This window comes from Condylura cristata, unplaced genomic scaffold (assembly GCF_000260355.1).
Source record: "Condylura cristata isolate star-nosed mole 26May11 unplaced genomic scaffold, ConCri1.0 scaffold00034, whole genome shotgun sequence".
Lineage (NCBI taxonomy): Eukaryota > Metazoa > Chordata > Mammalia > Eulipotyphla > Talpidae > Condylura > Condylura cristata.
The window spans coordinates 13682543-13693252 of record NW_004567135.1 but is presented as its reverse complement, the minus strand read 5'-3'; the positions used below and the strand labels follow the sequence as shown (position 1 = coordinate 13693252).

General features: G+C 48.6%; 1 protein-coding gene across 6 annotated transcripts in view; it reads left to right on the top strand.

Annotated features, from left to right (window-relative positions):
- The window catches only part of CHD4 (chromodomain helicase DNA binding protein 4), a 28389-nt gene extending 17862 nt beyond the window's left edge, over positions 1-10527 (top strand). For 3 of the 6 annotated variants that reach the window (XM_012732420.1, XM_012732421.1, XM_012732418.1), the window contains exons 25-39: positions 1770-1950; positions 2035-2121; positions 2212-2300; positions 2387-2520; positions 2890-3034; positions 3146-3311; positions 3574-3671; positions 3781-3910; positions 4177-4248; positions 4829-4966; positions 5212-5320; positions 5433-5565; positions 8739-8937; positions 9645-9808; positions 9971-10526. In XM_012732420.1, the coding sequence (XP_012587874.1) occupies positions 1770-1950; positions 2035-2121; positions 2212-2300; positions 2387-2520; positions 2890-3034; positions 3146-3311; positions 3574-3671; positions 3781-3910; positions 4177-4248; positions 4829-4966; positions 5212-5320; positions 5433-5565; positions 8739-8937; positions 9645-9808; positions 9971-9988 (1863 nt within the window). In that variant the 3' untranslated portion in view covers positions 9989-10526. Of the gene's footprint in view, positions 1-1769; positions 1951-2034; positions 2122-2211; positions 2301-2386; positions 2521-2889; positions 3035-3145; positions 3312-3573; positions 3672-3780; positions 3911-4176; positions 4249-4828; positions 4967-5211; positions 5321-5432; positions 5566-8738; positions 8938-9644; positions 9809-9970 lie in introns of all 6 variants that reach the window. The other 3 variants (XM_004692881.2, XM_004692880.2, XM_012732419.1) reach the window with 3 other exon arrangements.
- Positions 10528-10710: the final 183 nt, after the last annotated feature.

The following is a 10710-nucleotide window of genomic DNA, read 5'->3' as shown; positions in this document are numbered from 1 at the left end:
AGGATTCATCAGAGACAGAGTGGGGAACAGAACAGGCAGATGTACTGAAATACACTGCTGAGGGGAGCAGTGGGCAGGTCAGGAGAGGTCTGCCACGCCATGTGGGTCACCTCCCTGGCCGGGGATTCAACTCCTGGTGCAGTGGCTTCTGAGAGCGTCAGAGTGCTGTTTTAACCTGTTGTGCCACCAGGGAGAAACCCCGATAACTTTAAAAAAAAAAAAAGATTTATTTTTTATTTATTTGTGTATACAAGAGTTGGGGTATAGGTCAGAGGTGCAGGGGCTAAGAGGATTCCCCAGAGCCAGTGGGAAGCAGAACAGATAGATCTACTGAAATACACTGCTGAGTGAAACAGCAGAAAGGAGCAGTCTACTGTGCCATCCCCTCCTTCGCTGGGGATTGAACTCCAGCTGTAGTAGCTGCCTATAACTTCATTGTGCTGAGACTTAAACTCTTGCGCCACCAGAAAGGCCCTTGATATTTTTTTAATGCAATTTATTTGTGCATACAAGAACTGGGGGGTAGGCCAGAGGTGTGTGGGGGCAAGAGGATCAGAGTCAGAGTGGGGCACAGAATAGGCAGATCTATTGAAATACACTGCTGAGGGGAGCAGTGGGCAGGTCAGGAGAGTTTTGCCACGCCATGTGGGTCAGCTCCCTGGCTTCTGCTGCAGTGACTGTGGACAGCTTCACAGTGCTGCGCTTTAACCCATTGCACCACCAGGGAGGCCCTGGATGGTCTTTAAATATGTAATGTGGTTATTAATTGCAGTCACCATGCTGTACATTGCAGCCCTGACTGACTTCTTTTATAGTTGGGACTTTATATATCTTAGCTGCTTCCACTCACTGTGTGCAGCTCCTCCCCCATAGTTTATTTAATCAGTTCCATCATGATGGATGTTCAGGTTGTTTATTATATGTCACTAGCAGCAGTTTAACTGTAATGTAAGGAATTAGTGATCAGTTAATGATCCTGAAGTACCTGGAAAAAAAATGACTTTCAGAGGAGCTTAAACATTGGGATATAAGAGGAGATCTGTATATTTAGTTCTGTATGGACAGAGGGAGATATACATACACATATATCTGAATAATTACATAAATGTTTTTGTACATAATTGGTAAAGGTTTTTTTTTGCATAAAAGAATTGGGTGTAGACCAGAGATACAGGGGATGAGCGGATCCACCAGAGATAGGGTGGGGAGCAGAGCAGGTGGCATTTCTGACATTCACTGCTCAGGGGAGCAGCGGGCAAGATAGGAGAGGTCTGCTGCGCCCTGTGGAGAGCTCCCTGGCTGGGGTGAGCGCTGAGCCTTAACCCCTCAGGGGAGGCCCTCATAGATGAAGAACAGAGAGCTGATGATCCCTTGACTTTATCTCATGAAATTCTTGTAGTGCTTCAGAAGCTCCTCTGGTCTGCCTTAACAAGGTTCTAACCTCTCTCTCCTAATATTTTGCCTTTTTTTACCTGTGTTTGTGTCAGTGTAAGAGGTTATGAGAAAGCATAATCTCTTCAACCTTCTCTTGTGATAACAGCTCCTACCGCGAATTTCTTCAGTTCCGCTGGCTGCTAATCTATAAACAGTTATGAAGAGTCACATCCTGTCAATTAAATTTCTTCCAAGTTCTTAGGTCCAAGCAGGCACAGCAACTATTTCAGAGTCCACTCAATGCAAAGGAGCTGGCAGAATGGGAACTGAGGACCAGGGGTAGCTGGTGGTGCTGACTTCAGCACCCCTGAGTCCTGGCCCTCCCTCTGTCCCAGGAGGAAGAGGAGGTAGAACGGGAAATCATAAAACAGGAAGAAAGTGTGGACCCTGACTACTGGGAGAAATTGCTGCGGCACCATTATGAGCAGCAGCAAGAAGATTTGGCCCGAAATCTGGGCAAAGGAAAAAGAATCCGTAAACAGGTCAACTACAATGATGGCTCACAGGAGGACCGAGGTGTGTGTGGCCGGCCCCGCCCCCCACCCATGGGCCGTTCTACCAGAGCAGTGGGCCCCGCTCATCTGCCCTCTCTCCCTCCAGATTGGCAGGACGACCAGTCCGACAACCAGTCCGATTATTCAGTGGCCTCAGAGGAAGGTGATGAAGACTTTGATGAACGCTCAGAAGGTGAGGCTTCTCCGTCTGTGCTCGCTTTTAAAATACTCATTTTTCTAATTTTCCTACACGTGTCGCTCATGCATCCTTTTCTTCTTGCAGCACCCCGCAGGCCCAGTCGCAAGGGCCTGCGGAATGATAAAGATAAGCCATTGCCTCCTCTGTTGGCCCGTGTTGGTGGGAATATTGAAGTAAGTGCCACACAGTTCGGGGGAGGGGTAGTCGGAGCTGTGGGGAGAGACCCGCGCCAGCTCACCTAGATTCCTTCTCTCCCTAGGTACTTGGCTTTAACGCTCGACAGCGCAAAGCCTTTCTTAATGCAATTATGCGATACGGGATGCCACCTCAGGATGCTTTTACCACCCAGTGGCTGGTGAGAGATCTGCGAGGCAAGTCAGAGAAAGAGTTCAAGTAAGTGGGAAGCTAGAATGACTGATATAACTAGAGCAAAGGAGCCCAGTCTCTGGTTCTTCTCCAGTGCTAGTCGGAGCTGTGCCGGGAGGTTGGCTGTATCTTCTGCCGAAGTTGGCAGGTGGAGCTGTTAGTAATAGGGATCTTTGTGTCCCCTAGCTGTCCTGGGAGAGAACCTGCGGTGTGGTGTGGTGTGTGGGGTCTAGAGGCCACACCGCACCGCAGGTGGCACTATATGAGGGGCCTTACCTCAAAACGGAACCATAGTCACTGTCTGGGTCTAGTGCCTCACTGGCTGTAGGGAAGGCTCTGATGCTGGAAGTTGCTGTGAGCATTGTCATAACTCATTTCTCTACTTGTTTCCTGCAGAGCTTATGTGTCTCTTTTTATGCGGCATTTATGTGAGCCTGGAGCAGATGGGGCTGAGACCTTTGCTGATGGTGTCCCCCGAGAAGGCTTGTCTCGGCAGCATGTCCTTACAAGGATTGGCGTCATGTCCTTGATTCGCAAGAAGGTAATCCTTGAGTCTCACCTAAATTCAAGGTTTCTGGGGGAAACTGGAGGCTGACAGGAAAGCAGCCTAGAGCTAGAACTGAATCTTCAACTTCTTGTCCTTTTGCTTTAGGTTCAGGAATTTGAGCATGTTAATGGGCGCTGGAGTATGCCTGAACTCGCTGAAGTAGAGGAAAACAAGAAGATGTCCCAGCCAGGGTCGCCTTCCCCAAAGACCCCTACACCTTCCACTCCAGGGGACACACAGCCCAACACCCCTGCCCCTGCCCCAGCTGCTGGTACGTCTGCGCACACAGCATTTCCTGTCTTCTCTTCCTGTCCTGGCCTTTGCTTTTTCTGTTCCCCTGTGCACAGTTGAAACAGGGGTGTCTGGCAGGCCACACATCAGTCTCCCTCTCAGTTTAGGAGGGCTGTCCTAAGAATATGGCTGGCTCTTAAAGGCACGAGAGGACATTTTTTAAGTTGGGCAAGCTGAGAAGGCGTGACTTCTCTTTGATTTAGGACCGTCTCCCTAATTAATTTTTTTCCATTGGCCTGCAGAAGATGGGGTAAAAATAGAGGAAAATAACCTCAAAGAAGAAGAGAATGCAGAAGGAGAAAAGGAGGTTAAACCTGCAGCCCCTGAAGCCACCCCCGAGGTAACACATCAGAGCGACTTGGGACATTAATTAATGGCTAATGGACAAAGCCACTCTGCTTGTGGGGTGCTGGCTTCTGCTTCAGCTTCTGTCTCTTTTTCGTTTGAAGTGTACTCAGACACCTGCCCCTGCCTCAGAAGACGAGAAGGTCCTTGTTGAACCTCCTGAGGGAGAGGAGAAAGTGGAAAAGACAGAGGTGAAGGAGAGAACAGAGGAACCTATGGAGACTGAGCCCAAAGGTATCTGCATGTTCAAGCCCACCAGATCCACGGTCCTTACTCCTGACCAGGCTGCAGAGAAAGCAGGACTCGCTGATGACTCCTGCACCCTGGAGTTTATTTTATTTTTAACTCGTAAGGTCTCTTGATTTTAAATGACAGCATTTTTCCCTTTAGACATCTCTGATTTTGATCATAGAGATTTAAGTTCAGAATTGTTCTGGCTGGATAGAGAGGTAGGAGAATATGCTTCTTAAATACACACTCAGTGCTGTTTGTTCCCTCAGGTGTTGCTGAAGTGGAGAAGGTGGAGGAGAAATCAGCAATAGATCTCACTCCCATCGTAGTGGAGGACAAAGGTTGGTGTTTGGGAAAGCCGATTGTGGTTTAGAAGGACTTTCAGACTAGAAGCAAAGACTTTCACCCCATCCACACTCTTTTTTTTTTTTTTTTAAAGATTTAATTTATTTATTTATGCATACAGAACTGGGGCACAGGCCAGAGGCTCAGGGGCGGTGAGAGGTTTTCACCAGAGACAGAGTGGGGAGCAGAACAGGCAGATCTACGAAGTACACTGCTGAGGGGAGCAGCGGCGGGCCAGGAGAGGTCTGGCTCGCCATGTGGTCTCCTCCGGGGCAGGAGGCAGGCGGGAATCGAACTCATGCGGAAGTGGCTTCAGATTCTCAATGCTGTGCTTTAACCCGCTGCGCCACCAGGGAGGGCCCCCCATCCACACTCTTATAGCCGATTTACCCCAAGCTAAAAGACACTGTCTGTTCCCCATTGGGTTGTCAGTGGCCAGGGATACCTTTATCTGGGTTTGTGAGCTACTCGTGAAGGGTGAGGTTTACTGGACATCTTGTAGCGGGCAGTGCTCTAGAGAAATCACAATCTGGACTTCTGTCTGGAGCTGACAGTGTTCTTCTGAATATCCTGTAGAAGAGAAGAAAGAAGAAGAGGAGAAAAAAGAGGTGATGCTTCAGAATGGAGAGACCCCCAAGGACATGAATGATGAGAAGCAGAAGAAAAATATTAAACAGCGTTTCATGTTCAACATTGCAGATGGTGGTTTTACTGGTATGAAAATGAGGGGTGAAAAGGATCTGAAGGGGAAATTAGGGCTCTGGTCAGAAACCCAGGTGCAGAGACTTTACTACTGCCAGAGAGGGAATGCCAGCTTGACTGCATGTACCACTGGGTCCATGTTAGAATGCCAGAGGCCTGCTACTGAGAGATCTGGGGGCAGGATTGCTAGCTGTTGGGATTTGCACAGGTGTTTGCCTTCTGCTCCTAACTTTGCTTAAATCTAAATCCCTCCTCAGAGCTGCACTCGCTTTGGCAGAATGAGGAGCGGGCAGCCACAGTCACCAAGAAAACCTATGAGATTTGGCATCGGCGGCATGACTACTGGCTGCTGGCTGGCATCATAAAGTATCCTTTGCCTGCATCTGAGCTGAGCTTCCTGGTGAAGGGTTCTGCAGGGCCCACAGTCTGAGGTTTTTTGCTTTCCTCGTCTTGTTTTTCCTGAGCGCTTTTTCAATAGCCACGGCTATGCCCGGTGGCAGGACATCCAGAATGACCCACGCTATGCCATCCTCAATGAGCCTTTCAAGGGTGAAATGAACCGTGGCAATTTCTTAGAGATCAAGAATAAGTTTCTGGCCCGAAGGTTCAAGGTGAGCAGAATGAGGAGGAACACAGTGCTGAAGCAAACAGACGGCAGTACGGAACGGGCTGCAGAGAGGGAGTCTGTTCATTCAGCCATCCTGTTTCTTAGGTTCTGTGGACTTAACCACTGTATTCCGCAAAGGCTTTCCTCCCAAGTGTCTTAAGTATTAGAGATCAAGATATACAGCCTTGGAAATTCATCAGCTGTTCAGGGGCTGAAAATGATAATGTGCCTAATAAGTGACAGAAGAGGCAGTGGGTGCATTGGGGGAACACTGTAGGTTGGAGTGTTCAGGAAAAATGCAGAGGTGGGGTTGAATTGGATCTCTGAGGAGGTGGTAGGGCTCGCAGTGGGCTGGTATACTTTTTTCTGGGCCTGAACACTTGTGTTCACTTGTGTGGATAAGGGGTGGAGAGGGTGCAGAGGGAAGGTGCAGAGGTTGAGAATCAGATTGAGCCCAGGCCTGGCGGGAGTGTCATGCAGGGATTCAGCAATGACTCGTGAGGGCATCTGGCGTGCAGACCAACAAAATGGGATTCCTTGAAGTCCAGGCATGTGCGTCTTAAATATAATGGGGAATAAAAATGCACACGAGGTACACTGAAGCGAGTGGTAGATAAAGACAGACAAGGCTTGCTGCCTGTTTTTGGTAAGCTCTGTTGAAAGGAGGGGCAAATGTCAGCAAATGAATGCCATTCTGTGTATTGGGGAGACTGGTGAATTCCTTTCATTAACAGGTTCTTCAGTGGGAGTTTGGGGAGCAGAATGAGAGCTTACAAATAACTTCATGGAGAAGTCATTGGAATTAATATCATGAGTGTACTAGAAATTGCGGGGTAGACACAGAATCTTGTTTGAGCTAAAGGAATTAGGTTGGGCAAAGACGGGAAACAAAGCTTAGGGTGTTTGAATAAATGCCCTAGTTGGGCTGTAGAAAAGTCTTGTGTTGGGGGGTGGGGGAGGTAGGTTGCAAAGAGAAACAAGGGCTGGAGGGTCAGTAGGTGGGGTCTGGGCACCAGGCAAGAGACCGATGATTAACTACAGCCTGCGGTTAATGGGCAGCCATCGGAAGTTTTGTGACGAGTTTTGCTAGGAGCAAGGAAATGGAGCTCTTACTCATGAGATTGTAGAAGGTGCTTGTAGTCCTAAGGGAGTGGGAGCCTGAGCTGTGATGCTGGTTGTGGAAAATGAAAATGTTATGTAAAGAAAGCAGGAAAAGGTCCACAGGATTGTGACTGGCCATGGCGGTCAGCAGCCCTCTGACAGTGCCCGCCGTGCCTGTGGGACAGGGGTGTGCAGTCCTGCTGTACATGCCCAGCTCTGTGGTATGGAAGCAGCCACAGGCAGTAAGTATGAAATGGGTTCCAATAGAACTTTGTTGATGAGCACTAAAATCCGAACTACATCTCATTTTCGAAGTCTCACAAAATATTTTTATTTTGACCTTTGTTTCAACCACTTAAAAATCGTCTTAGTTCTTGGACCATACAAGACAGTAGGCACATTTGGCCCCACAGGCCAGAGTTTGCCAACTTCTGACTTGCTGGATTTGAGATACAAAGGAGTAAGACACTAAAACTAGCTGGCTTTGAGCCTGCGTCACTGAGAAAGCTAAATCATCATTGGTAGATCAGGGAAGTGAGGAGAGGGAGTTACGTGTAGAAAAAGTGGTTCGATTTTAAATAAGTCCTTTGGTATTTTTCACAAGTAAATACCTTCCCACGACTCCTGTCACCACAAACAAGTGGGATCAAAGAGCGAGCGGCTGTACACAAGTAGGATCAGAACAGTCTGTGCTTGAGAGGCAGTTTGAAGAGCCTCAGGTCATTTGCGTAGAGGTGCTGGCTGAAACAGGAGAGGCGCCGTCTCCTGGGAGAATGCTTTAAAAGGCAGTAAGCCGGCTGATTCTAGGGAATGCTCTCAGTGTGTGGCAGAGAGAGGGAGCCTGCTGGAGCCATGTCTTGTGGAAAAAACAGCCCATTTAGCTCAAACTCTCCCTTTTTCTGCTCCCTGGTGGCGTTACGCTATTTTTAAAAAAGATTTATTTATTTATACAAGAACTGGGGTACAGGCTAGAGGTGCAGGGGGGGTTAGAGGATCCACCAGAGACAGGGTAGGGGGTAGCAGAACAGGTGGATCTACTGAAACACTGCTGAGGGGAGCAGCCGGTGGGTCAGGCCAGTCAGGAGAGGTCTGCTGCGCCATGTGGGTCAGCGCCCTGGCCAGGGAATGTACTCGTGCGGCAGTGGCTGCGGACAGCTTTGTAGTGCTGCGACTTAAGCCATTGCGCCACTCGGGAGGGCCTGGCTTTATTCTATTTAAAAAACAGTGGCTACTTCAGCAAGTTAAGTCTCATAATCCTTGAGTCAACATTTCTGTCCCTTGGAATATGTTTCAAGGAACTTTTTACTTAACTCTAATCTGATGACATGTGCAAGAGTGTTGAATGCAGTAGAATTTTTGGTGGTGGGACCTGGAGGCAGCATAGGGGTTGTTGGGGGGAATGAATAGGTAAAAAGAGGAGTCTCATCATGCAGCATAAAGCAACAGTGAGAAGCATCAAAAAATATCATCATAAAAAAGATGCATAGTGGGAAAGAGGAAAATAAACCCAAGAACAACATCATGTAACTCAACGTGCTTGTGAAACAATACTCAGCTGTCAAAGATACCCACAAAAACTCACAGTAAGTATATTAGAGGGTTGCCTTTTGGGGAAGAAGGTGGTCTGGGTCTGATCAGGAGAAAAAGAAACCAAAATAATTTCCACAGCAGGGGTAGCCTAAGGGTGGACTACGTGCAGCTGTAAACATGGGCTTGGAAGAGCAGTTAACAATAAGTTGCTCTTAGGTAACTTTGAGTGAAAACATAGTGGATATGTACATAAGATGATCTTAATTATATAAGCAATTGGTACAAAAAAAGCCCTCAGTGTTAATGGTCTCTAGAAGATAGAATTACTTGGGATTTTAATTCTTCAGTCTAAATTGAGTTTTTATTTAAAAGTATCAATAAAGATTAAATTATAAAGATTTGGACTTCTCAAGTGGGGGCTTAAAAAATGCAATGGATTGTTGATCTACTTGAGTGTGGGCTGCTGTAAAGAACACTGTAAGGTTCCGAGGCCCAAAGCAACAAGAGTGCCAGTCTAACTCCTGCTTCTTACTTTATCTCGCCCAGCTCTTAGAGCAAGCCCTGGTGATTGAGGAACAGCTTCGCCGGGCAGCGTATCTGAACATGTCCGAGGACCCCTCACACCCTTCCATGGCCCTGAACACCCGCTTTGCTGAGGTGGAGTGTCTGGCGGAGAGTCATCAGCACCTGTCCAAGGAGTCAATGGCAGGAAACAAGCCAGCCAATGCGGTCCTGCACAAAGGTAGCCAGTGGCTCCCCTGCCTCCTGCTGACTCAGCCTCCTTTCCCCCAGCAGCACATCCACTTCTTATTGCCAGGCCTCTTACAGGGCTCCTTTGGGAGCTTAGGGCGTGCCGGGGAGTTTGCCTTCCTCCTTGGGATGCTGATGTCTTAGAGGCAATCAAGGACAGTTCTTTGCCTCTTTTGACTCCTAATATATTCAAGTTCTTGGAGGTGGAAAGCAAAGCAGAATAATGTAGTGTCAGCTCGGATACTTCAGAGGTTACTTCAGGTGATTTAAGATCCCTTCAAATTCTAGACCCCTTTCAACATTGTGTTTCTAATTAAAGTTTAAACATTGAGGTGGCGTGGAGGGTGAAATGAGGAAAAGGAGGTTATAAAGAAAGAGGTAGATAGATCTGCAAGGTGGAGCGAAGGGCAGCAGTGGGACTAAGCCGCTCAAGAAGAGCGACAGCGGAGACAGTAGGGAGCAGGGGGCAGTCCCCCGTAAAAGGGGACTTGTAAGAAGTGTAGACACGGGGACAGCCAGAACCGGGGTATGAGGAATAGGGACTTGAGTGTGGTGGAGGCCAGAGCAGGTACTCAGTGACAAGAGACAGTACTCAACATTCAGCACGCCACTAGTCTCAGAAGTGATGGGAGGCTGGCCCATTGTGTCGGAGGGGTCTGGCCTTGGCTACCACAGCTTACCGCCTCTGTTTGCCCTGTGCAGTTCTGAAACAGCTGGAAGAACTGCTGAGTGACATGAAAGCTGATGTGACTCGACTCCCTGCTACTATTGCTCGAATTCCCCCAGTAGCTGTGAGGCTACAAATGTCCGAACGTAACATTCTCAGCCGCCTGGCAAACCGAGCACCCGAGCCTCCTCCACAGCAGGTGGGACCACCCACTTTGGTGTTCTAGCAGAGCCGCTCTGGGACTTGTAACTTTGCTCTTTGTTATTTTCCATACTGGGCATTGGGGCTGTCTTAGCAGTGAGTTCCCCAGGGATGGGGCAGATTCTTGTGGTTCTGACTCCTTTGGCTTTCCTTCCGGTAGGTGGCCCAGCAGCAGTGAAGATCCAGATGGACGATAGCACCTCCACCGCTGAGCAGTGACCTTCACTTTCCCTTGTCCAGCTTCCCCCTCTCCCCTGGGGCCTGAGAGACCCTCTCCTTCCTTCTGCCCCAACTTCCGTGTGGTCAAGGAACAGCCCCCTGTGCACTGGGGGAGGGGAGGGAATGAGGGGCAGTGGTGCCCTTCCTGCTGGAGAGACATGCAGCAGTAGCGCCGGCGCCATCTGCAGGGAGCTGGCAGGCTGGCCTTCTTCGGGGCCCTGGCTTCTCCCCCACTGTAACGTCTGTTACACACAAACTGTTGTGGGTTCCTGCCAGGCTTGAAGAAAATGATCTGAATTTCTTCCTCCTTTTGGTTTTATTTTGTTGGTTTATTTTGTGTTTTCTTTTCTCCTTTTTTTGGGGGGTGTTCAGAGTGGGCCGGGCCCCTGGGCGAGACACAGCTACCTCTGTTGGCATCTTTTTAATACCAGGAACCCAGCGGCTCCAGCCACTTGAGCGGCTAGAATGAAATAAAGTGGAAAAAAAAAAAAAAAAAAGGAAAAGAACCAAAAGCATAAAAACCACAGCAAATTTCTTGATGAAAATTGAAAATAAAAGTTTCCTTGTATTTTAGTGCTCTGGTTCAGTGTGGGTGTAGGTGCAGGTGGATGAGTGTGTATGACAGGAGCCTTGGGAAATGTGCAATTGAAAGCCAGGGGCTACCTCACGTTCTGTCTGGGC